Below are 27,026 nucleotides of genomic sequence, written 5' to 3'. Positions count from 1 at the left end.
TTTCCGGTTCGATTCCAGGCCCTGGCATTTGCTGTAGTGTCCTTGAGTAAGGAATTGAAACCAAAATGTGGCACTTCTTGCTCACAGCAAAGTCTCCCTGGCTTTTCTGTGCAGAGATTGCATATTCTCCCTGTGCTTGCAAGGGTTTCCTCCCAAAGAAATCAATGTGAAAAACATGAAGAACCAGGCCAGGTCCAGCCTGGCTTATGTGCGTTGGCTGGCTGGTTTCTGTGCGGGACTGATAGAACGGTAATGTGTGATAAATAAAGATGGGTCTTGTCACCTGGACACATCAGTTCCAATGCTTCCAATGCTAATTCAGCACAATGAGAGCGGGATAGCCAGTAAGCTCATGGGCTCACAACAACTAGCAGCAGCTTCCATAATGGTAGCGGTCAGTGGCTAAAGCAGTTACAATGATGATTCCTGTAATGTTAGCTATTTTACTGCAATGGGTTCAACTTTTGTTTCTGGTTAAAAGTCATGACTTGCTGTTTTGCACTTCCCTTTAGGTGGTGAATAAGTAGACCCAAGACACAGTGGGTTATTTGGACATCTACTAGGATCTTGATATTATATTGATATGAAGATATGAAAGTAAAGTATTTGCCCTTAGAAGTCAATTGTAATTAAAATGGTTCTTAGCTAAGTAACCTAAGTGTAGGCAGACTTGAAAGGTCAATTGTAATAATATAATGAATGAACAATTGTAAACATAGTACTCAACAGAATAGGTAATACTCAAGTCTTGATTGAAACTTTTCCTAAATACTTTATTAAACATACAGTTATGCACATTAAAAGTAGCCATAAGTTGTTATTTTGCATGTGCTCTCAGGACATGTGGTTGTGGCCATCTTTGAGAAGAAGAGAGGCATGTAATGCACATGTTTACAGTAGTACAGAGTCAGTTGTCTATTGTATAGACAAGGTGTTCAATTGCTCAGGTGTTGGTTCGAGTGTTCGAGTGTACAGTGGTGCATAGTCAGTTGTCTATTGTATAGACAAGATGCAAGGTGTCACATGTTCACTTGTTGGTCCAGGGGGTGGCATGTGTGCCATTGTTATAATTAGAGTGAGGGCCTATGTATAGTACAACCAGAGTACTATAAACGGACAGTCTTCTTCTGAGCTGCTGGTTGGCAGGGGGCTTCTTCCGAGCTACTCTTTGGCAGGGGGCAAGTGATGTCTTGAGCCTCATCATAACAGAAGTGAACATGTGACACCTTGCACCTTGTCTATACAATAGACAACTGACTCTGCACCACTGTACACTTGAACCAACACCTGACAACACTTGAGCAAGTGAACACCTTGTCTATACAATAGACAACTGACTCTGCACTACTGTATACTACTGTACAGTATACTTGACATGTTATGTAATTGCACTGCCTGCCAGTCACAGCCATCCATGATCAGATACTGCTGTCTGGCCATGTCCAGTCCGGGTGGGGCTTGCACCTGAAGACCATCTTTGGGGGGGCTGGACATCAGCGTTGCACAGCAGCTGAAACCTGACTGGTGTTGCATCACGGTGTTCTCTGGCCTCAACCACACCAGGCATCCCAGCATCAAAGCTGCAACAGAACAGAAGGGAGAGACCAGTGCATTAAAATACTGCATTAAAATATGGCCACAAATAAAATACAACCATACCATGTCCATAAAATGGAATAGCTAATACATGTCAATGATAATTACCTGAAGTGCTGGTAACTCTTAATGTTTGGGAGCTTTTTGACATAGCTACTCAGATGCTGGTGCCAGTTGTAGCTTTCAACAAGCACTGTGCCGTCCTCAACTCCAACAAGCTGTGGGGTGTTGACTTTCTTCACAGGAGCGCTGTCTCTCACCACCCCAGCAATGTCAGTAAAAGTGTCCACTTTGGTCTTCCTCTAGCGCTGCTTGATCAGGCCAAAGCACCAGTCAGGGGCAAACTTGGTGTGGCCTGCAATCAGGAAGTGTAGGTCCAGCTTCAGGTGAAGCTTGTGTATCGTCTGCCAAGCACAGTACCTCAGGTGGAAGGAGGGCAGGTAGAGGCAGCAGGGCAGGTAGCTACCTCACACACACACACACACACACACACACACACTAGTTAGTGTCAGAGGCTCATTAGATAGTAGGAGGGAGAGAGGGTGGGAGATATATTAGACCAGTGAGATGTCCAGGCCCTCTGCCCTGGTGTGTGGCAGCTGTTAGTGTCAGAGGGGAAGCCTCGTTCAGACTGCATGATGGCCATCTCTGAGGGATCTCTATTAGATGATGGTCATCTCTGAGGGATCTCTATTAGATGATGGTCATCTCTGAGGGATCTCTATTAGATGATGGTCATCTCTGAGGGATCTCTATTAGATGATGGTCATCTCTGAGGGATCTCTATTAGATGATGGTCATCTCTGAGGGATCTCTATTAGATGATGGTCAGCTGGCTCTTTTGAGCAACTGCAGTCATTTCAGCTTCCACTGGTACATTTCCCCCCCAGATTTTTCTTTTTCAGAACTGACATTTTTTAAGGGCTCATTACATTACAGTCATTTAGCAGACGCTTTTATCCAAAGCGACTAACAATAATTGCATTTAACGTAGGAAGTGCCAATGTACTACTACTTGCCAGAACTCACAAGTGCATCTTCTTTCTAAAACAAGTGACTAAGAGCATAATCTAGTGCTGAAGGCAAAGTGCAAGAATCACGATCTAAAGTACAGTGCATTATAATATAATACAATAAGTGCTTAGGTGGGAGGATTGTTGTAGTACTTCTTGAAGAGATGAGTTTTGAGCCTGCGCGAAAGATGGGCAGCGACTATGCTGTCCTGACATCAGTGGGCAGCTCATTCCACCACTGCGGGGCCAGGACAGAGAAGAGCCGTGACCGTGTCGATCGACCGCAGGAGCCTCGGAGTGACAGGGCAACCAGTCGCCCTGAGGTAGCAGAGCGTAGCGGTCGGGAGGGGGTGTAGGGTTTGACCATGGCCTGGAGGTAGGAGGGGGCTGTTCCTTTCATTGCCCTGTAGGTTAGAGCCAGAGTTTTAAACTGGATGCGAGCCGCTACAGGGAGCCAGTGTAGGGAACGGAGGAGGGAAGTTGTGTGGGAGAATTTGGGGTGGTTGAACACCAGGCGAGCAGCAGCTTTCTGGACAAGTTCCAGAGGTTAAATGGCTGACGCCGGTGCCCCCGCGAGGAGGGAGTTGCAGTAGTCCAGGCGGGAGATGACCAGGGCCTGGATGAGTACCTGCGCCGTTTCATTAGTGAGGAAAGGGCGAATCCTCCTGATGTTGTAGAGCATGAATCTGCAGGAACGTGTGACGGATGTGACATGTGAGGAAAATGACAGTTGGTCATCCAGGGTCACACCCAGATTCCTCGTAGTCCGAGTCGGGGTCACCACTGTGTCTTCAATGGTGATGGCCAGATCCCGGTGCGGACAGCCCTTCCCCGGGAGGAACAGCAGCTCAGTCTTGTCCAGATTGAGCTTGAGGTGATGTGTCGTCATCCACTCCGAGATGTCAGCCAAGCACCCAGCTATGCGTGTCTCCACTTTTGTATCAGAAGGGGGAAATGACAGAACCAGTTGGGTGTCATCGGCATAGCAGTGATAGGAGAAGCCATGCGAGCGAATGACAGAGCCCAGAGATGTAGTGTAGAGGGAAAACAGGAGAGGACCCAGGACAGACCCTTGTGGAACCCCCGTAGTCAGACTACGTGGTTCCGACGTCGACCCTCTCCATGTCACCTGGTAGGAGCGGCCCGTCAGGTAGGATGCAAACAGGGAGTGTGCAGAGCCACTGATGCCTTTCTCCTCGAGGGTGGAGAGGAGGATCTGGTGGTCTACCCTATCAAATGCTGCTGACAGGTCTAGGAGTATCAGGACAGAGGAGAGAGAGTTCGCTCTTGCGGCATGGAGTGACTCTGTTACTGCAAGGAGGGCGGTCTCTGTCGAGTGGCCAGCCTTGAACCCGGATTGGTGGGGATCTAGGAGGTCGTTCTGGTGGAGGTATGAAGACAGTTGGTTAAAGATAGCACGTTCAAGTGTTTTGGATAGAAAGGATAGAAGGGAAACCGGTCTGTAGTTTTTGACATCAGAGGGGTCGAGAGATGGTTTCTTTAGGAGGGGGGTGACTCTGGCAGTCTTGAAAGCAGAGGGAAAACATCCTGATACAAGAGATACATTGATGAGGTGGGTTAGGAAGGGAAGGAGTTCAGGTGCAACAGACTGAAGGAGAGTCGAGGGAACAGGGTCTAGGGAGCACGTGGTGGGGCGGTTAGATGTTACAAGGTTGAGGGCCTCGTTGGGGAAGAGGGGAGAAAAGTGGGATAAGGTGGGGCGTGGAGAGGAGGGGGGGAGCAGGGAGGGGAGAGAGGGTGGGGGGGTGAGTTTCGTGCACGGAGCGTTGACCGGGGGAGGGGGGAAAGAGGATCTGATATCGTTAACTTTCTTGTCAAAGAAGTTGGCGAAATCATCTGGGAGGAGTTGGGAGTAGGAGGTGGGGGCTGGAGTAGTGAAGAGAAGGTTTCAAAGAGTTTTTTAGGATTGGAAGCAGAGGTTAGGATTTTAGAGCGGAAGAAAGCAGCTTTAGCAGCAGACAGAGAGGAGGAGAATGTGGAAAGAAGAGATTGGAAATGAAGAAGGTCCTCTGGGAGCTTGCCTTTCCTCCATTTGCGCTCAGCTATTCTCAGGCTCCGTCTATCAGTACGCACTGAGTCCGACAGCCATGGGGCAGGTGGAGGTGGGCGTGCAGGCCTGGAGGTGAGGGGACAGAGATTGTCCAGAGAAGAGGAAAGAGTAGAGAGGAGAAGATCAGTGGCAGTATCAGAGGGTAGGAGAGAGAAGGATTCAGGGGCGGGGAGGGCGGAGGTGACAGTAGAGGAAAGGTCAGTAGGGGAGAGCGAGCGGAGATGGCTACGGGTGGTAACCATGTGGGTAGGAGGAGGAGTTACAGGGGAAGAGGGGATGGAGAGGGAGTAGGACATGAAAAAGTGGTCAGAGAGATGGAGGGGCAGGACAGACAGGTTAGAGGTGGAACAGTGTCTAGTGAAGATGAGATCCAGCTGGTTGCCGGCTTTGTGAGTAGGAGGAGAAGAAGAGAGGTGAAGATCGAAGGAGGAGAGGAAGGAGAGGAGAGGTTCCAATTTCTCACTCTGGATGTTGAAGTCCCCGAGAAGGATGAGTGCGGACCCATCATCAGGGAAGTGCGAAACTAGTGTATCGAGCTCCTCTAGGAATTCACCAAGAGGACCTGGTGGGCGATACACAACAGCAATGGTGAGCTTGATTGGATACATGACAGAGACAGCATGGAATTCAAAAGAGGGAGGGGAGAACTGTGGAATGGAGACGAGTGAGTATTTCCATGTTGGGGAAATGAGCAGTAACAAATAACAAAGCAGTTTCACAACAACACTGACGACTTAGCACTAGCTTTTAGAGAAACAAAATTATACTTATGTTTCTAGTTTAGTCTTGTAGCTCCAAGTTCCTTCCAGAGGTTAAAGCAATCTGGGGAACACTTTGCCCTGGGTTGGTTATATATCCTCACTTCAGCAGGCCACTCCCTCAGCCCACTCAACAGGGCAATTAGTCTAGCTCAGGCCGAAACTAACTCTCACAATAACATTGAATAACAAAGCAGTTTCACAACAACACTGACGACTTAGCACTAGCTTTTAGAGAAACAAAATTATACTTATGTTTCTAGTTTAGTCTTGTAGCTCCAAGTTCCTTCCAGAGGTCCCGCAATGTCCCGCAGTATGTTGCATTAAAGTATTTTGTACAGTAGATGGAAATGTGGTCTTTGGCACATTGAGTTGTTTGTCAGGGTGTTACCTGTATTTTCATTTTTAAAAAGACTGGGCACGACACTGGATGTTATTTAATATTGATTTGGATTTATTAAAGTCCCGTCTCGTTTACCATGATTTTGTGTATGACTACTTCTTTGCCATCCCCTTTCATAACGAAATGTGGTCCGATGATTAAATTGCTATGGCTTCTTGATTTTGCTCTCAAAGTGCGCCAAATTGATGCATTTAAATTAACAATGTTAAAGATTTTCTCCCGGGGGGGCATGCCCCCGGACATCCCTAGAGGCTTGGAGGTCCACCCCCATAGCTGCCCAAAATCCTGTGGGAAACACTGATAGACCTATCTATCTCCCTATCTATCTACCTATATATCTAGTCGTTAGCCTAAACCTGAGCTTACACCTGCTAAACCTAAGCTTAAACCTCCAACATGGCCGGCCGTGAAAACCCTCTATATGTGACGCTTGTTTTGCCTGTCTGGCACAATATGGTTAGCTACATTAGCTAGTCACGAGACAGTCCCAGTCAGCTGACGTAGCAGAGCTTTAGATGACAAGTTTGCTTGCTGTGTGAATAGTTTAGCTACGTTCATATTGAGGCAAGTGTTGGTGACAAGGACTAGCTAGCTTGTAGTAGCTAACCTTAGCTAAAGCACTTTGAGAGAACGTGCAGTATCTCCAACTCCCCGGGCCTTGAGTTAGGTAGCTAACACTAGCTAGCGTGTTAGCTAGCACTAGCTAACATTAGCTAGCTATCATTGGGCTTCATTTCCTGAACTTAGCTTAAGCTTAGTGTGCAGCCAGGTTATGGGTTACTGTTTACTTCAGACATTACTCTACATTTCAACCAGACATTCCAGTGAAACCAGGTAGTCAAAATAACTTACCTGATATAAAATGGGCACTGCAAACGCAGGTTGATGACGTCCTCAGTCCAGTCCGTACACTTAATAATGGCTTGTAGCCACAGGCAAATTTGTCTGTCTTCCTCTGCTACTGTTTCAAGAATGCGCGCGCATACTTGTGCTGACTAGGCTGTAAAAGGGTCTATAATTAACAAATATGACCCATGCTTGTTTATTTATGGCCGATGGCTCTACCACATAAATTCAATAACTGACATAGAACCACCAGGTAACCGCAGTTTTACATAACTTCTATAACATCCAGTGACAAAATATGTCATGGTACCTTGGTATGTCCACACCAAGGATTGAACTCACAATCTTCCCGGTGATAGGCAGCAAACTATCCACTCGGCCACCGCTGACCTGGGAAATCTGTGGAGTCTTTTTGTTTTGATGTTCTGGGACCACTGCCTCTTGTGGTAGCAACATAGAACTGCAGGTCAACAACGCCAACAGAGAGACAAAGCGACAAATCGGCATTCCCTTTTCATGCTGCGTCGGCTTGCTGTCCCTGACCAGGACTTGGACTGAGCACTTGGACTTGGTCACTGGGTGCCATGAACAATGGCTACCCACTGCTCCTGGCTGCCCCTGGAAATTTCCACCAGCGACACCTAATGAAAGCATGTGGTGTTGTGTTCGCCACTCACGCGTGTATATAATCACTGTCACTGTGTGGTAAATAAAAAGATAATCGAGGCCCTGGGATTTTTATATGCATGGATAGAAAACTAGCTAGCTAGAAATAACTCTATATATATATGTATATAACTGTAAAGAGGCTTGACCCATGGTATATAATGAATATACAACTATCCAGAGGCTGGAAGTGCACCTTGTATAATGAGAAAATATGAGTGTGGAGGATGCTACAATATATTGCTATTTCCTACAGTACGTTCATGGTATTTAAGCTGTTTCTAACCCCAGACTTCGGGCCACTGACACGGACAACAAACCCAGACGTCTTCAAGGCTCGTATCAACGCACTGAGTCCCACTGGCGGCGGGGATTTCCCTGAGATGTGTCTGTCAGGACTTCAGGTGAGCCTACATCAATTTATAGAAAAAAACTAGGAATAATAATAATAATAAACTTTATTTGTATAGCACCTTTCATACAAATAAATTCAGCTCAAAGTGCTTTACAACAGAGTGTACAGTACATGCACAGAGTGCTTCACATTAAAATAGACATAAAATAAACAAAAGGCAGGAAAATAAGATGGAAGATAAAACACAATAAAGATAAAGATAAGAATCAAGTAAAATACAGTGTAGAAATGACAATTTAATAAAATATTGTAGACAGATATACATTCAAAAAGTAAGAATATCTACGGTATAGGTGTTGTGTTCCATAGCTTTGGGCCATAATTGACAAAGGCTGCACTCCTGATCTTCTTCTGACTGTTGCTGGGAACTTCTAGTAAACCAGCAGTGGATGATTGCAGTGTTCTTGAAGGCATGGAGCTGACAAGGGAGCCCATTAAGGGCTTTGTATTTAAGGAGAAGGACCTTCAAATCAACTCTAAATGTTACTGGAAGCCAACGCAGAGCAGCTCAGACTGGACTAATGTGCTCTCTCCTCTTGGTTTTTGTTAATAGTCGGACTGCAGAGTTTTGAATGAGCTGATGACTCATAGCCCTTTTCCACCAAAGGAACTCTGGTTTGTGAACTGGTTCGGTTCGAAATACCTGGAACCTTGGTTCTGTCCTGAGAACGGGCCTGCGTTTCCACCAGTTTTGAGCCAAACCTTTGCCTTTCACTGTTCACAATGTCGTGGAAAATAAAGTTTTCTTTATTAAACCAATGACATGTTCCTGATACTTTCTCCTAAACAAGTCAACACTTGAGACATGTAAACATGCAGTCAGATACATGTAAACAAAAAAGACAGGTTAACAAACTTCATCAAAATGTAAAACCTCAACACTTGGTTTAAGTAGACATGGGAACAATTAAATGTAATGTATTAAATGTAATTAAATTCTAAAAAAATAAAAGAATCACATTAAGTTTACTTGCACATCACACGAGGCGAATGTCAGCTTGGAGATATAGGCATGCGTAAAGTTATTAAGGTGGTGCATCACCAAAGCGCCTTGCGTAGTCTACTTCATCATAATTAATGTGGGTCGTCACCACACTATTCATTTTAGGGAATGTCAATTATAATTTATATAAAACTAGTTCGATGGCTGGCGATTTAGATAGTTAGCATATAGAAGAGATAGAGAATGAGATCATTCATACTTGGGAGCCTTCCCAGCGCGCATTTACACATGGCCGAAGTGGTCGATTACCACCCTTATTATGAAGCAAAGCACATCGCCGAATTTGACCAATGCAACAAAACAAACTGTTAACTACCTAAATTATAATATGAATGCAGTCAACCTACCGTCAGATTCAGGCGTGGATGGTTCCATGGAGTCAACGATGGTAGACGATGCCGCTGTGGCCGAATTAAGCGCACCACTGGTGTGGTTGGCTGGACTTGGACCCATCACGCCATCGAGGAAATCATAAAATTGTGTAATATTACTTCGTCCTGCTCCACTTTTTCCTAGGTCTTTCTTTTCGTCTCTATAATCTTTAATCTTCAATCTCTTTAGTTTGTTTATTATCTGATTTTGTGAATCCATTCTTGACCATCTCCTCAACTAATTCGGCATATAGCTTGCCTTTTCGTGTACTGGATTCCATTTTCTCCTGAAATTCAGAATGGCTGGCCCGGTCATGTTGGACGGCTTGTGGACCCACCCCGTGTTTTGGATCTGCTCCAGAATTTAATGGGTTATTTGTTGACCCATGCTAAACCCTTCCACTGAGTTTCGTGAAAATCAGTCCAGTAGCTTTTGCGTAATCCTGCTAACAGACAAACAAACAAAACACACCTCACTAAAAACATTACCTCTCATCCTGCACTGTCACTGGGGTGGAGGTAACAATCATATCAGAACGAAAAGTGATTAATATGGCTTAAGATGATTGTAGACCAGGTTTCATCCTCTGTGGTAATTCCCTGATGTCTTTTCCAGTTGGCTTTAACAGGTGCTCCTCCCTACTCTGAGATCTTCCTCTTCACTGATGCTGCTGCCAAAGACAGTGTCCTGAAAAGCACAGTCATCGCATTGATAGAGCGTACAAAGTCTGTGGTGAGTAGCTGCCCCTATCTGGGGGCCTGTTTAATCTGCAGCCGCATGTTTAGTAAATTGTATTTCTTGGAATATACATTGCATTTGCATACAATTTTACATTCAATACAATTAGTATTACTTAAAATTAATAGTATTCAAATAAGAATCAATCCTGTCCATCTCAAGTCTAGTCAATCTGTGGTTTGACCCAGGGGAAATTGCACTAGTAACTAGAAATGGTGCTCAGAGAGCACAGACCTCCACCCCTGAATGTATTTCGTGGCTCTGTGCATACCAACATTGAATAAGTTCTAAATTGGCCCATGCTGCACCCCTCCACCGAGTTTCATGAAAAGTGGTCTGGTCGTTTTTGTGTAATCCTTGTCCAAAAATGAATGGAGGTGAATGGCCTGCGCTGTCGCTGGGGCAGAGGTAATAATGTATGATAGCAGCTTGAAATAACAGGGCGCACTGATGCAAAGCATATAACGTTAGCTAGCGGTGTCGAGATTGTACTTTCCATATTTGATTAAACTGTGGCCGTAGACACATAGCTAAACTGTGCTGCCGACATTAACTTACTGGGAAACACTGGTAACGTATAGCTACCTCAACGTGAATTGTAGGCTACACATTCCCCCAGTCCGTTTAACGTTACCTTTGCCAAGCAGAGTTCCAAGAGCCATCCTCAGCCAGACACAGTGATGAGGGGGAACGATCTAGGAACGATTTGCGGTTGCGAGCCGGGCAACTGCTGACTGACTGTTGAAATGACATTCCATCTTGCAAATATCACCCGATGCTATGATTGGACAAACTTAAACGACTCAAATGAGGCTAAATGCTTTTTGGCATAGATTTGAGAAGCCGCTTTTTGTTTACTTTACAGTTATAAATCGTACCAGCGTACCATACGGTCAAAATGCGTGCCCGCTATGCAAAATGCGTACATGTTGGCAGGTCTGCTTTCCCTAGCATCATCAACCAGCTCTGCCTGGGGAATCTTTAGCCGCTCACAGGCTCTCATCATTATTGTACTCTTTCTCTCCCTCTGACTGAGTGCAGGTGAACTGCCTGATGACTGGTGTCCTTGGGAGCGTTCGCAGGAGGAGGTGTGGTTGTGAATGGGACGAACAGACCGGTCGGATGACAAGGTTGGACGCCCAGCTCTACAGGGACCTGTCCCATGCCTCAGGGGGACAGGCCATCCAAGTCACAAAGACACAGCTGCCCCTGGCAACCAGCATCATCATAGACTCCTCCAGCTCTTCCCTGGTAATATGACCACCGCTAGAAATATATATGACTTGACATTCCTCCTAATTGTATTTAATGTGAGTGTGTATGAAACTGTTTGTACTGCTGCCATTCTTGGCCAGGTCACCATTGAAAATGGGTCTAAACCTGGTTAATTTAAGGTTAATTAAATGAAATTAAAAATGAACAAGAAAATGTCATGCCATATCACAGCAGACATGTTTGATTACACCAACTCTGATAGTTAATTAACACGGCTCTGTCAGCTTTGGTGCTGGTGTTCCTTTAAAATAATTTCCCAGAATGTGGTAGCACATCTAGCCACACTTGAAGGTGATTGGCTTTCGCCAGGCGAAATGTTAGCTTGAGTTGATTTTTTTTTAACACATGCAAACACGCTATTCTTGGGTGATTTACCCATTTTGCGTTACTCACCAATTAACTGCCCATTCACCTCTTGCCATTGACTTTTCATTTGTGTTGCTCGACCATTTTGCTTTGCATTAGGTGGACACATATCTTTAGTTCCTGGAGGCGACCTGGTTATTGGTTGGGTAGTTACTATGTCTTGCTAGCTAACTGGAGAAGCAAGCTATATTAATTTATTTACTGTATGCAGTTGTGCTTGGCTGTTAAGGGATGTGAATGGGAGACTGTCACGCACAAATGTCAACGATATAGTGGTGGTCTTGTACTGTAACTTGTTTTCTCTCTCATCAGAATATTTTTCTGCCATTGTTTTCATGAATTGTTAGTGCTGGCATTGGTTTGAGCGTCACTGTGTCACGTTCACAGGATCCTGTTGAAGTATACATGGGGGAAATAAGTACTTAACACATCAACATTTTTCGCAGTAAATGTATTTCTAATGAGGCCATTCAAGTGAAATTTGCACCAGACTTTGGTATTAAGTCAAGAAATCCAGATAAAAAATCTAAACATTAAAGTCCATATGTAAATAAAGTTATGTGTAATAAAGTGGAAAGAAACAGGAAAAAGGTATTGAACACACTAAGAAAAAGCAGTACACCACAGCAAGGAAAGGAAAGGAACCAGCTGCAAACTAATTAGGAGGCAACTCTACCTCCAATCTGTGCTAATTAATGTCAGCTGGGTTGGAATATATTGATGGGCTATAAAAAAAAAAAAATTGTTACCAAGATGCCACCCAAGAAACATCTAATGATGGGTAAAAGCAAAGAGCTCTCTCAAGACCTTCACAATCAGATTGTTGCAAAACATGAAAATGGAATTGGCTACAGACATATTTCAAAACTTCTGAATCTTCCAGTAAGCACCATTGAGGGCATTATCCGTAAGTGGAAGCAACATCACTCCACCATCAACCGGCCATGCACAGGAGCTCCTCGCAAGATTTCTCATCAGGGAGTCAGAATGATACTTAGAAGAGTAGCCAAAGAGCCAAGGACCACTAGGAAAGAGCTCCAGAAAGACTTGGGGGCAGCAGGTACAACTGTGACAGAAAGGACAGTAGGCAATGCACTCCACCGCCATGGCCTCTGCACACTCAGCCCGCAAGACTCCACTACTGAAAAAAAAACATGTTGAAGCTCGTTTAAAGTTTGCCAAACAACATTTGGACAAGCCAGTGAACTACTGGGAGCATGTACTCTCATAGATGGTCAGATGAGACCAAAATTGAACTTTTTGGCTGTTGCACAACGCACCATGTTTGGAGGAGAAATGGCACTGCACATCACCCGAATAACACTATACCAACAGTGAAGTTTGGAGGTGGAAGTATCATGGTGTGGGGCTGTTTCTCCTCTCGTGGTACTGGCAGACTTCATATCATTGAAAGAACAATGAATGGAGCCATGCACAGAGAGATTCTTGAGATGAACCTGCTGTCATCCCCCAGGATGATGAGGATGAGACATGGGTGGACCTGCTGTCATCCCCCAGGGTGATGAGGATGAGACGTGGGTGAACCTGCTGTCATCCCCCAGGGTGATGAGGATGAGACGTGGGTGAACCTGCTGTCATCCCCCAGGATGATGAGGATGAGACGTGGGTGAACCTGCTGTCATCCCCCAGGGTGATGAGGATGAGACGTGGGTGAACCTGCTGTCATCCCCCAGGGTGATGAGGATGAGACGTGGGTGAACCTGCTGTCATCCCCCAGGATGATGAGGATGAGACGTGGGTGAACCTGCTGTCATCCACCAGGGTGATGAGGATGAGACGTGGGTGAACCTGCTGTCATCCACCAGGGTGATGAGGATGAGACATGGGTGAACCTGCTGTCATCCCCCAGGGTGATGAGGATGAGACGTGGGTGGACCTGCTGTCATCCCCCAGGGTGATGAGGATGAGACGTGGGTGGACCTGCTGTCATCCCCCAGGATGATGAGGATGAGACGTGGGTGGACCTTCCAGCAGGACTTCGATCCAAAGCACACAGCAAAGGAAACTCGCAATTGGTTTCAGAGAAAGAAAATCAACTTGTTGGAATGGCCCAGTCAATCACCTGACTTAAACCCAATTGAACATTTGTGGAAGCATCTGAAGATCCAGATTCACAAGAGGGCCCCCCGCAGTCTTCAAGACGATCTGTGTAGAGGAATGGGCCAAAATCACACCTGAATACTGCGGGCGGTTAGTTACTTCATACAGAAAGCGCCTTGAAGCTGTCATTACAAACAAAGGCTTCTCCACTAAGTATTGAATTAATTTCAGTTAATGTGTTCAATAATTGTTTCCTATGTCATTCAACTTTATTACACATACTGTACATAACTTTATTTACATATGGACTTTAAAGTTTAGATTTTTTGTCTGGATTTCTTGACTTAATACCAAAGTCTGGTTCAAATTTCACTTCAATGGCCTCATTGGAAATACATTTATTGGGAAAAATGTTGATGTGTTCAATACTTATTTCCCCCATTATAGGCTACATCAATGTAATGTTCTATTAGAATAAACCTGCAAATAACTCCTAAATGTTAACCCTGCTTCCACTGAATGTATCACTATGATACATCATTGCTGAGGGACACCATGTTGGGTGTGCTATGTTCCTCTAATGCAGTAGTAGCATCCATACCATTTCTCTCTCCGTCTCTCAGGTGACTATTTTGCATGCTGTCAGTAGCCCTGGAAAGGTAGATAGGTTCTTCTTTGCAGTGGATGAGTCTGTGAGGAACCTGACTGTGTACATCATAGGGCGTTCCCTCTCCTTCACGCTCACCAGTCCCTCAGGTGAAGTTAGTTTGGAAGCAATTTGATTTACTTTACAATGAAGTGCTCCTCTGCAGTGTTTTAATAGAACACAAAACCATGTGTAATGGGAGGGTGGAGATGGGAACCGCTGACCTGCATGGGAACCCAAATGTACAACTAGACCAAATAAGAGTTCCTCAAGATCCAGGGGTGATATTTGGGGATTTCAGGCAAGCAGGGCCTCTAATCACACAAGTATTATTCCAAACAACCATTCAGCTGATAATGGTAATGATACTGTGTATTGTATGTAACCAGAGTCTGCCTTGTCTTTTGGGACCAACATACTAATGTCATGCTTATGGCTGTTGGTCCATCCACAGGCGTGTCACAGAACAGCCTAGAAGTCGACTCTTTACTGGGGTCAATCCAGACTGTGGGCAACTTCTACACGGTGAGGCTGAACAGTGAAGTGGGGTTATGGGAGATCATCTTGAACTCTGATCTGCCCTGTACCCTGAAGGTCATAGGTGAGAAAGCCTTTGTTATAACATTTAGATAACAGTTACAATACAGTTAGTATTCTAAATGAAGAGCGAGTTCACTTTCACATGTCCTCTATGTCAACTCAAAACATGCACATACTGGACAATATCCTGTTTCCAGGTGACAAAGTTGACTGGTTCATCTTGTGACATAGTTGACTGGTTCATCTTGTGACATAGTTGACTGGTTCATCTTGTGACTTAGTTGACTGGTTCATCTTGTGACATAGTTGACTGGTTCATCTTGTGACTATCTACTCCCAGGTCAGAGTGACAGTTGACTGTTTATCATGTAACTTTCTACTTCCAGGTCAGTGACATAGACCAGAGCACTGAGATATCAAATTGTAGTTAATAGGACACCCCCCTTTTAGGGTGAAAATGAGTTGGGACCAGGTCAGTAACCAGACCCATGGCATGACAGATCGAGGATGATTGCTCTGGGCCCAATGTCCCCCCTAAACCCTCAAGCCCTGGGCTGAGATCCAAATGGCATACTTCTACTTTTTACTACCAGTATGTACTACAGCCTCCCCTAGAAAGTTCGTCCTTTGCACGCAGTATGCATCCAATTGGGACATATTACAGGGCTGTACATTGCGACATATATCTCGCACGTGCTATGAAAAAAAAAGTCTGTGCGAATAATTTATTTGCCCTGTAGCACGCGTGCAACAGACAGCGAGTCGCTTAACGTTAGCGTTTTTTTTCAGTGTTGAAGCCGGGAGGACGAGTGGGGTGAAAAGCAGTGAGAGCAGTCAGGTAGGCTAGCCTGTTTCCCCCAGACCAGATCTCTGTTCGGGCAAGTGCCTCATGCAGTTGTCTGATCGGACAAGTAAAAAAAAAAACTATAGTTGAAGTGTGATAAATATGTAACGTTATCTAAAAAATACAGTGTAGAAACACCACGACATGGAGCTACACATGCACCCAGTAGCCTAGACCTGGTCCAGGGCGATATCCTACGTATAACGCCCTGTTACTCTCAATGCAATTTGCCTATGAAAGCGCTTCATCGGCCCGCTCGTCCGAGTCTACAGACAAAACCGTTTCGTTACTCCCCAAAGTAAACACATCGTTGGAAAGATGAAAGCCTTTTCTTCTAAACCGCTACAGTTTGTAGTCCCCCACCTTTCAAATAAAGGGCAAATTTGTACACTTAAATGTTTTATATCCACAGCGCATCGACTGTCTTCTTCTACCGGCGAATCGGCGCTCTCCGCTTTGTTTAGCCTACTCACTGCTGCCGCCCATGTCGGGGATGATGCATTACATCTTAAAGTCTCTCTTAATAAAGTCTCTCAACACCATTTAAGATGTAATGCATCATCCCCGACATGGGGATTGAGATTGAGAGTAACAGGGCGTTATACGTAGGATATGGCCCTGGACCAGGTCTACCAGTAGCCTAGCCTATGTTTGAGCTGAAGCGGAGCCTCCATCTACGTACCGTACGCGCTGCTGTCTGTCAGTCAGCAAGCATCATTTGTCAATGAGACGGCCCACACCACACGGCGAGTACCTACAACATGCGAATCAGAGGCGCTGCCCAGACTGACTGAATGAGCGACTGTCTTTTTGGCTGGCTGAACCAAAAGTTTAACGACGTTAGCTTGCGTTAATGTTCCTCCAGCCACCTAAAAGTGCCAGTCCAAGCAACAGCAAATGCAACAAAATATCAGTTAAGCGTAACCTAATCTATCCTATTATTTATGTAAGCTATGTAAAAAAGGCAGTGGTTGTGGTAGAAGACAGGACCAGCACAGAGTTGAGGAGAGGATAGAGGTTGTTGAGAGGAGAGCAGGAGAAGAGAGAGGAGAAGGAAGGGGACAGGTGAGAGAGGAGAGGATAGAGGTTGTTGAGAGGAGAGCAGGAGAAGAGAGAGGAGAAGGAAGGGGACAGGTGAGAGAGGAGAGGATAGAGGTTGTTGAGAGGAGAGCAGGAGAAGAGAGAGGAGAAGGAAGGGGACAGTGAGAGAGGAGAGGATAGAGGTTGTTGAGAGGAGAGCAGGAGAAGAGAGAGGAGAAGGAAGGGGACAGGTGAGAGAGGAGAGGATAGAGGTTGTTGAGAGGAGAGCAGGAGAAGAGAGAGGAGAAGGAAGGGGACAGGTGAGAGAGGAGAGGATAGAGGTTGTTGAGAGGAGAGCAGGAGAAGAGAGAGGAGAAGGAAGGGGACAGGGCAGGATGAGAGATTAGAAAGAGTGATGATTTAGAAGGAATGAGTATGCAGTTAAGCATCAATGGGCATCAAACATAATTATTTTTATTTTTAAATAAAACATTCTATTATTCTCACCCCATAACTCAAAATTAAAGAAAGCATATTTCATGTAGGCTAAACATGCTGTTTCAGTATACTTTTCAATTATATATGTCTCATGGTTTTGTTATTTTCATTCTTTAAAAGTCACCAGAATACAGGAAACTAGGTCTCTGAATCATTTTTGGGGGAGGATGCCCAAACCCCCGCTTTGGTATAGAAATCCTCCTTATTTTGGCTGTCTTCAGCTTGGCACCACCACACCAAGAGGAACACTGGTTCCTTGTTCAGATCATAGTGAAAAACCCAAACAAACGAGCAAAGGAAAAAGATGTTGAAATTATTAATGAAAAAGATAACCTTCAAATCATGAAGACACTGCAAAATCCAAAGCCGGGAAAACCTAAAGATGCTTGTCTGAAAACATTTGTTATTATTTCATATTGTATACGTACAGTAACATCCCTTTCCAGGTGTTTTTAAGTGATTAACTGCATAACTTGTGTTCAGTAGAGGTGATAATGAACATTTTATACCTGTGCTACAACTTTCTGGCTCTGTGCTACAGAACTATCAGCCCCTGTAGCACCAGTGCTATGTGCTAAAAAAGTTAATGTACAGCCCTGTATTACCATGTCATAACATTGCGCCTTGAAATTTGACCACATCCGTCGCTGTTCATGAAGCAACATTCGTCCACAGCTGGGATTCATCAAAACGCCTCCGGCACATGTGACATAATTTCCACTGGCATTAGGCAAAGTCTGCAAAAGTGTGGACTTACGGTAAGGGGACATTAATTGCTTAAAAGGTCTGCCAGAGAGCCCTTGTGCTCTTGATAATTTGACAATGGGACAGCCCTAAGCCCTCACGCACTTAGCGGGAACGGGCCTCAAAGTCTGTGAGTCCATAAGGGTGGACATTGGGACTGGGCACTGGTCTATTGTTGACTGGTATATTTTGTAACTTTCTACTCCCAGGTCAGAGTGAAATTGACTTCCTGTTTGACTTTGTGGAGGTGTCTCCAGGACCTCATGGGGTATTTGGTGTTTTAGAGACCCGTCCCAAAGCAGGTGAGAGAGGAGTATCCTAATCACACTTTCCATTCAATTGCACCTCTATTGTTCAATCTATTTGCAATTCAGTGCATTGCTGCAGTGCCCGGAATACTACATTCAGTACTACATTCATTTGTAATATCAAACATATTCCGACAGTTTGCATTGTGAGTTATGCCAGCCCTCACAGACAGCTGCTTATCTTAGCTTAGCATAATGCACAATTCGCTATTACCACATTTCCCCTATCCCCCTCGGCTCATTGCTTTGGTTACCCGTGGTGTTCAGAATGTATTTGAAGACTTTGTTTTTAAATCATTGGGTGGCCTCTTGCACCATCTTATATGAATGACCTTCTCTCCCCTCACTCCCCTGCTCGTACTCTCAGACCGGCAGACTAGCCGTTGCTCACAGTACCCATGGCAAGGCTTGTGACAGAAGACTGGGGCTTTTGCTGTAAGGGTGTAGGGAATGGTACAAGTGAATGAATGAATGGCAACAATAAACAAAAGTTAGATGAACAACTGTTTAGAAAAATCAAATACTGTAAGACCCCAGAATGCGGTAACACAGATGACCAACTCTGTCTTGAAATCCCTGATTGGGGAAATATAGCTCCCCATCACCAGGTTACAGAAGGACCTGGGTAACGTGGTGCTTCTGACAGACAGGCGGCTCCCCTCCCAGGGTTAGGGTTAGGGTTAGGGTTAGGGTTAGCATAACCCTCCCAGCTCTGAACATCCTCTCCTGTCTCCTCCCAGGGTTAGGGTTAGGGTTAGGGTTAGGGTTAGCATAACCCTCCCACCCCTAACATCCTCTCCTGTCTCCTCCCAGGGTTAGGGTTAGGGTTAGGGTTAGCATAACCCTCCCAGCTCTAACATCCTCTCCTGTCTCCTCCCAGGGAAGAACGGGACCCTGGTGGTCTGCGTGACGGGCAGTGACTCTGTGAGTGTGATGGAGGTGGCGCTGGTAGAGGCCTCAGGGGCGAGGAAGGTCCATGGCACCGTGGAGTCGCTGGGGGGCGGAGACTTCATGGTGACGATGGACAGGATCCCGGAGGGCGAGTTCATGGTGCGCCTGAGAGGAGTGGCCGACAGCAACCGCAAGCGCATCAGCAGAGCTTCACCAAATAGCTTCCAGAGACAGTCCTCCATACATCTCAGGGCGTCCACGGTCACGGTGACGGTGAGTCTCCTGGTCACAGCTACTCAGACGCTGGGCCCAACTGGATCAGGTGATCTCTCAGTATCAGGTGATCTCTCAGTATCAGGTGATCTCAGTATCAGGTGATCTCAGGATCAGGTGATCTCAGTATCAGGTGATCTCTCAGTGTCAGGTGATCTCAGGATCAGGTGATCTCTCAGTATCAGGTGATCTCAGTATCAGGTGATCTCAGGATCAGGTGATCTCAGTATCAGGTGATCTCTCAGTATCAGGTGATCTCTCAGTGTCAGGTGATCTCTCAGGATCAGGTGATCTCAGTATCAGGTGATCTCAGTATCAGGTGATCTCAGTATCAGGTGATCTCTCAGTATCAGGTGATCTCTCAGTATCAGGTGATCTCAGGATCAGGTGATCTCTCAGTGTCAGGTGATCTCAGTATCAGGTGATCTCTCAGGATCAGGTGATCTCTCAGTGTCAGGTGATCTCAGTATCAGGTGATCTCAGTGTCAGGTGATCTCTCAGTATCAGGTGATCTCAGTATCAGGTGATCTCTCAGTATCAGGTGATCTCAGTATCAGGTGATCTCAGTATCAGGTGATCTCAGTATCAGGTGATCTCTCAGTGTCAGGTGATCTCTCAGTATCAGGTGATCTCAGTATCAGGTGATCTCAGTGTCAGGTGATCTCAGTATCAGGTGATCTCTCAGTATCAGGTGATCTCAGTATCAGGTGATCTCAGTATCAGGTGATCTCAGTGTCAGGTGATCTCTCAGTATGTCAGAGAAGTCAGATATCCCAGGGGTAACAGTATCATCTGACTTCATACAAAAGAACAGGATTTGTTCTATCTTGAGAGATGGTAAGTCCACAGTAAGGACGAGGTTCTGTGTTCCCCTCTCCCCCAGGCCAGGTCAGACAGCATCCTGGAACCAGGAACACCCTTCTCAGTCCCATTCACCGTCTCAACCAATGGGACAGGGGGAACCTTCACCATCCGAGCCACTAATGACCGTGGGTTCAAGTCCTCCTCTCCAGACAGCCTGGTGTTGGAGACTGGGGGGAGCGCCATCGGGATGGTCAACCTCACCGCGCCCATAGACACACCCTCAGGCAGTGATGTCACACTGACCATTGAGGCAGCGTCCCCGGAGGCCGCAGACACCAACTATGCCGTCCTGCGCCTCTTCATTGTCGCTAAGGTAACAGGCCTGAGATACACAAAGTGTAAAAAGCTACCAAAGTGAACATTCTGTATATTGTCTCACTAAAGCGTGAGTGTTGTTCTGGTGCTCTCATTAGCCCTATTCAAACGTTGGATACTGGTTTTTAGAGGACTGTAAATGATAGGACCCATGTTTCAACCTCCTCCTCCCACTCTTCGTTCTCTTGCTCTCCTCCTCTCCTCTTCATACTGCTCTCCTAGGTGGAAGACGTGACTCCTCCAGTGTTCCAGGTCATCAGTGTGACAGACAACTGCTCCTCAGACTGCAGCCTGTCCAAGTGGAAGCTCTCTGCCAACCTCACTGATGGCAACGGGACAGGCGTCGAACACATCACCGTGCGCCGGGGCAATGGCACCCTGGTCACCAGCACAGTGGTGGGCATGGGGGGTGAGAACATGGCCCAGGTAGCCTACAGCGCCTCCTGCTGTTTTCCAGATGTAGAGCTGGTGGCGGTGGACGGCGCGGGCAACGTGGGCACCTGTTCCAGGTCTGTCAGGCCAAAGATTGATACCACCATCCAGACACCTTTTACTGATGTAACCACTGTTACCGATGACGCCAGTGTCACCAATGTGACCTCTGTCACCAGCTCTGTGCCTGTGACCAACACAACACCTACCCCTCTCTGTCTCACTGTGGGGGGGGTTGTTATGCTCCTGCTAGGCTGGTAGCAGGCGTGATTGTCTTATCTGTTTGATTAACTGGGGTGTTTCATTTCTTGCTATCACTGTAACCCACTCTTTCTCTCTCCATGCATGTAGAATACATACATCAGAAATACTGATGGTCTGCACAAGTTCTCATTATTGATTATTAAGGACAGTTGGATTAATTTCTTCAATGATCAAGCTGGGTGGGGGGTGGGGGGGTTAAAAAGTTAAAAAAAAAAAAAAAAAAACTAAACAAGGACTCTCTACGGACCTTGAAGTGTATATGGAGCATAACATTTATTTTATTTTATTTTCAATGAGGTCTTTTCAATGATGCACTCCTTTTTTTATCATTATCTTTATTCCCCATTTGTCTTCATGTTCTAACTGGTATGCACCTGTATTGTTTGTATTTATTATTACTGTTCTTACTTCTTGTTGTTGACTGGAGTATGACTTGTTTGCAATAAAAAGATTTGTAAAAAAAACAAACAAAAAAAAAACAAGCTGCTGCTCAACGTGTTCATCCACCGGCTTCCTGTAGCGGCTCACATCCCGTTTAAAACTCTGGCACTAGCCTACAGGGCAATGAAAGGAACAGCTCCCTCCTACCTCCAGGCCATGGTCAAACCTTATACCCCCTCCCGACCGCTACGCTCTGCTACCTCAGGGCGACTGGTTGCCCCGTCACTCCGAGGCTCCTGCGGTCGATCGACACGGTCAGGGCTCTTCTCTGTCCTGGCCCCACGGTCACGGCTCTTCTCTGTCCTGACCCCACGGTCACGGCTCTTCTCTGTCCTGACCCCACGGTCACGGCTCTTCTCTGTCCTGACCCCACGGTCACGGCTCTTCTCTGTCCTGGCCCCACGGTCACGGCTCTTCTCTGTCCTGACCCCACGGCTCTTCTCTGTCCTGACCCCACGGTCACGGCTCTTCTCTGTCCTGACCCCACGGTCAGGGCTCTTCTCTGTCCTGACCCCACGGTCAGGGCTCTTCTCTGTCCTGACCCCACGGTCAGGGCTCTTCTCTGTCCTGACCCCACGGTCACGGCTCTTCTCTGTCCTGGCCCCACGGTCACGGCTCTTCTCTGTCCTGGCCCCACAGTCACGGCTCTTCTCTGTCCTGACCCCACGGTCAGGGCTCTTCTCTGTCCTGACCCCACGGTCACGGCTCTTCTCTGTCCTGGCACCGCAGTGGTGGAATGACCTGCCCACTGACGTCAGGACAGCAGAGTCGCTGCCCATTTTTCACCGCAGGCTCAAAACTCATCTCTTCAAGAAGTACTACAACAATCCTCCCTCCTAAGCACTTATTGTATTTTTAGTTTGCTATTCTTGCACTTTGTCTTCAGCACTAGATTATGCTCTTATTCACTTGTTTTAGAAAGGAGATGCATTTGTGAGCTCTGGTAAGTAGTAGTACATTGGCTTTTCCTACGTTAAAAGCAATTATTGTAAGTCACTTTGGATAAAAAGGGTCAGCTAAATGACTGTAATGTAATTTAATCTCAAAATTGGATTATTAATTTCTTCCACATACTGTATGCCTAGTACTAGGCTTCATAGGCCTAAACTGGGAGCTGCTGTCCCCTGAGGTTAAATCTGTATCGGTCTCATCATGTTGAAAATCAAAACTATTTTCATAATTCTTGTGACCTATTAGCCTAGGCCTATAGGGCGACACAAAGCATGACATTAAATTGTAAATAACTGACCAACATACAGTGTGCAGGTAAGAGACAGGCCTAGCCTGAGTGTGAACAGTAGGCCTGCCCCCGACTAGGCTAGAGTACAATACAAATACAATATAATGGATCGTAAATGGTAAATGGATTGCACTTATAACGCTTTTATCCAAAAGTGCTTTGCAATGGCCTCTCATTTATCCATTCACACGCAAATTCACAATGGCGGCAAGCTGCCACAAGGCACTAGCCTGCTCATTGGAAGTAATTTGGGGTTCAGTGTCTTGCCCAAGGACACTTCTACATGTGGACAGGAAAAAAAAAAGTGTGTGTGTTATTTATTGTGTGTGTGTGGGGGGGGGGGGGGCTTTGCGTACTCAGCTGGGCAGGATGATAGGAGAGTTACTAAGTAGCGCCGTCAGGCTGGGCTGATCTGAGAGGAGTCGCTGTTCCCACATGTGGACCGACTAATACACCACAAACTACCCCACTAATACACCACAAACTACCCCACTAATACACCACTAACTACCCCACTAATACACCACTAACTACCCCACTAATACACCACTAACTACCCCACTAATACACCACAAACTACCCCACTAATACACCACTAACTACCCCACTAATACACCACAAACTACCCCACTAATACACCACTAACTACCCCACTAATACACCACTAACTACCCCACTAATACACCACTAACTACCCCACTAATACACCACAAACTACCCCACTAATACACCACTAACTACCCCACTAATACACCACTAACTACCCCACTAATACACCACTAACTACCCCACTAATACACCACTAACTACCCCACTAATACACCACAAACTACCCCACTAATACACCACAAACTACCCCACTAATACACCACTAACTACCCCACTAATACACCACAAACTACCCCACTAATACACCACAAACTACCCCACTAATACACCACTAACTACCCCACTAATACACCACAAACTACCCCACTAATACACCACTAACTACCCCACTAATACACCACTAACTACCCCACTAATACACCACTAACTACCCCACTAATACACCACAAACTACCCCACTAATACACCACTAACTACCCCACTAATACACCACAAACTACCCCACTAATACACCACTAACTACCCCACTAATACACCACAAACTACCCCACTAATACACCACTAACTACCCCACTAATACACCACTAACTACCCCACTAATACACCACTAACTACCCCACTAATACACCACTAACTACCCCACTAATACACCACAAACTACCCCACTAATACACCACAAACTACCCCACTAATACACCACTAACTACCCCACTAATACACCACAAACTACCCCACTAATACACCACAAACTACCCCACTAATACACCACTAACTACCCCACTAATACACCACAAACTACCCCACTAATACACCACTAACTACCCCACTAATACACCACAAACTACCCCACTAATACACCACTAACTACCCCACTAATACACCACTAACTACCCCACTAATACACCACTAACTACCCCACTAATACACCACTAACTACCCCACTAATACACCACTAACTACCCCACTAATACACCACTAACTACCCCACTAATACACCACTAACTACCCCACTAATACACCACAAACTACCCCACTAATACACCACTAACTACCCCACTAATACACCACAAACTACCCCACTAATACACCACTAACTACCCCACTAATACACCACTAACTACCCCACTAATACACCACTAACTACCCCACTAATACACCACAAACTACCCCACTAATACACCACTAACTACCCCACTAATACACCACAAACTACCCCACTAATACACCACTAACTACCCCACTAATACACCACAAACTACCCCACTAATACACCACAAACTACCCCACTAATACACCACTAACTACCCCACTAATACACCACAAACTACCCCACTAATACACCACTAACTACCCCACTAATACACCACAAACTACCCCACTAACACACCACAGACTACCCCACTAATACACCACAAACTACCCCACTAATACACCACAAACTACCCCACTAATACACCACTAACTACCCCAGCAGACCCACTAATACACCACAAACTACCCCAGCGGACAGGCTGTTCAAACACTTACGAGCTCTCTCTGTAAACCTCGCTGGTTGCTCTGGGGAAGTCAAGCACACGACTCCCCCTCCTCAAAACAACCCTGTCACAGCGTTACTGGTGAGACCGTTTCTCCTCACATTGTACCTCTATTGACTCCACAGCCGAATCAATCAGCCTCAACAATGGCTGTTATGTAGGATACAGCCCGGTCAAGATGCAATTCTGGTTTTTTATGGGTGTCTGAACTGTAGCCAAGACGTTGCAGCTGGCTAGAAAGCAGCAGGTGTTCTTCTGACTTGGACCAATGGACAGAAAACGAACCAGTGCATCTGAAGGAGACTCAGATGGTTGAGAGGTGGAAGAAACAAGCAGAACCCAAGTCTCCAGACGCCCCCTAGTGGCACACAGACACATTACAGCTCAAATACTGAATCCAGAACAGCTAACTCAGCCGAACAAAGAGCATCTCCTCACAACAAAACCTGGGGACCTCAATCTCATTGGCCAAGCTACCTATATAGTAAAACACTTTCAAACATATCATCAACATGTTATATCATGGCAGGCCTACTGTCAAAGACATATTCAGGGACGTGCTGGGACGAAGACACGGCCCTAGTCTGAGCCGGCCGCTTCACTATAGACGGGGTGCTGAGCGCCACCTGGCGGCCGACGGCCGTTATCGCCGGCAGCCGTTCTGTGATTCTCCAGAACCTCCAGATGGCCACACGGCCCTGGACATGGTACCGACCGGGCCTACCGGGCCCAGGGGCGCAAGACCTCAAGGGGCCCTTTGCATTTGTTGTTGCAGGGACACCGATAGAAATTTTGGGTGAGATAACTTAGAAACAGAGACACTATAATGCTGTTATCTGACTCATCCAGATGCTGCATACATCAAATTCCTTAAGAGTGCATGAAAGGTGCAGAGCAGTGACAAACTCACACTACACACACAAGTCAAATTTGATTTTTTTTTATTTCCTCCTCCTCCTCCACCTCCTCCTCCTCCTCCGCCGCCTTGTCTGGCTCATCCTCCTCTCTCTCTGGCTAACAGTGCTCGGTGTCAATGTCAGTCTTCGTTCGGCATCTAGACAGGGGCCTCTTGAGATTGCGCTAGGAATGAATGTGAACATTGTGGGAAGCCTTCCTCTTGTGCTGTGATCCTGAAGCAAAATTAAACTAATCATGACACATAACTGACAAATCAGTCAACCTGATCACTATTGACTAACGTTCTGCAACTGCAGCTGTGCTTATGGGACGAGCCTCACGAGCCCATCATACGCTATCCAGGAATAGTTGTGCTTGATGGAGGCCTAACGTCCAAAATTGTTTTCAATCAGTGACATTTGGGATCCTCCCTCCAAAAACTAGCCTACATTATTTGATATAATCGATGCCAATGAGCGCCAATCTCTGCAGGGTCAGGCTAGCCTCAGTAGGAGGTGCTGCAGGGTGAGGCTAGCCTCAGTAGGAGGTGCTGCAGGGTGAGGCTAGCCTCAGTAGGAGGTGCTGCAGGGTGAGGCTAGCCTCAGTAGGCGGTGCTGCAGGGTGGTGGTCAGGCTAGCCTCAGTAGGAGGTGCTGCAGGGTGAGGCTAGCCTCAGTAGGAGGTGCTGCAGGGTGAGGCTAGCCTCAGTAGGCGGTGCTGCAGGGTGAGGCTAGCCTCAGTAGGCGGGGCTGCAGGGTGAGGCTAGCCTCAGTAGGCGGTGCTGCAGGGTGAGGCTAGCCTCAGTAGGAGGTGCTGCAGGGTGAGGCTAGCCTCAGTAGGCGGGGCTGCAGGGTGAGGCTAGCCTCAGTAGGCGGTGCTGCAGGGTGAGGCTAGCCTCAGTAGGAGGTGCTGCAGGGTGAGGCTAGCCTCAGTAGGCGGGGCTGCAGGGTGGTGGTCAGGCTAGCCTCAGTAGGAGGTGCTGCAGGGTGAGGCTAGCCTCAGTAGGAGGTGCTGCAGGGTGAGGCTAGCCTCAGTAGGCGGTGCTGCAGGGTGGTGGTCAGGCTAGCCTCAGTAGGAGGTGCT

At 46.4% G+C, this 27,026-nt stretch overlaps 1 protein-coding gene across 1 annotated transcript in view; it reads left to right on the top strand.

The window, feature by feature from the left end:
* The window catches only part of LOC311318991 (von Willebrand factor A domain-containing protein 7-like), a gene marked incomplete at both ends in the record, with an annotated part of 32,160 nt that extends 6,055 nt beyond the window's left edge, over nucleotides 1–26,105 (top strand). Inside the window, 11 exons of the mRNA XM_084450425.1 lie at nucleotides 7,645–7,757; nucleotides 9,759–9,875; nucleotides 10,923–11,132; nucleotides 14,207–14,339; nucleotides 14,684–14,830; nucleotides 18,085–18,177; nucleotides 19,064–19,347; nucleotides 20,231–20,524; nucleotides 20,749–21,035; nucleotides 25,577–25,754; nucleotides 26,088–26,105. Coding sequence (XP_084306551.1) covers nucleotides 7,645–7,757; nucleotides 9,759–9,875; nucleotides 10,923–11,132; nucleotides 14,207–14,339; nucleotides 14,684–14,830; nucleotides 18,085–18,177; nucleotides 19,064–19,347; nucleotides 20,231–20,524; nucleotides 20,749–21,035; nucleotides 25,577–25,754; nucleotides 26,088–26,105 — 1,874 coding nt within the window. The remainder of the gene's footprint in view (nucleotides 1–7,644; nucleotides 7,758–9,758; nucleotides 9,876–10,922; nucleotides 11,133–14,206; nucleotides 14,340–14,683; nucleotides 14,831–18,084; nucleotides 18,178–19,063; nucleotides 19,348–20,230; nucleotides 20,525–20,748; nucleotides 21,036–25,576; nucleotides 25,755–26,087) is intronic.
* Between the last annotated feature and the right edge of the window lie 921 nt (nucleotides 26,106–27,026).

The sequence above is a fragment of the Borostomias antarcticus genome, assembly GCF_949987555.1.
Source record: "Borostomias antarcticus genome assembly, chromosome: 15".
In the NCBI taxonomy this organism is placed as follows: domain Eukaryota; kingdom Metazoa; phylum Chordata; class Actinopteri; order Stomiiformes; family Stomiidae; genus Borostomias; species Borostomias antarcticus.
This window is presented reverse-complemented; position numbering and strand designations above follow the sequence as displayed.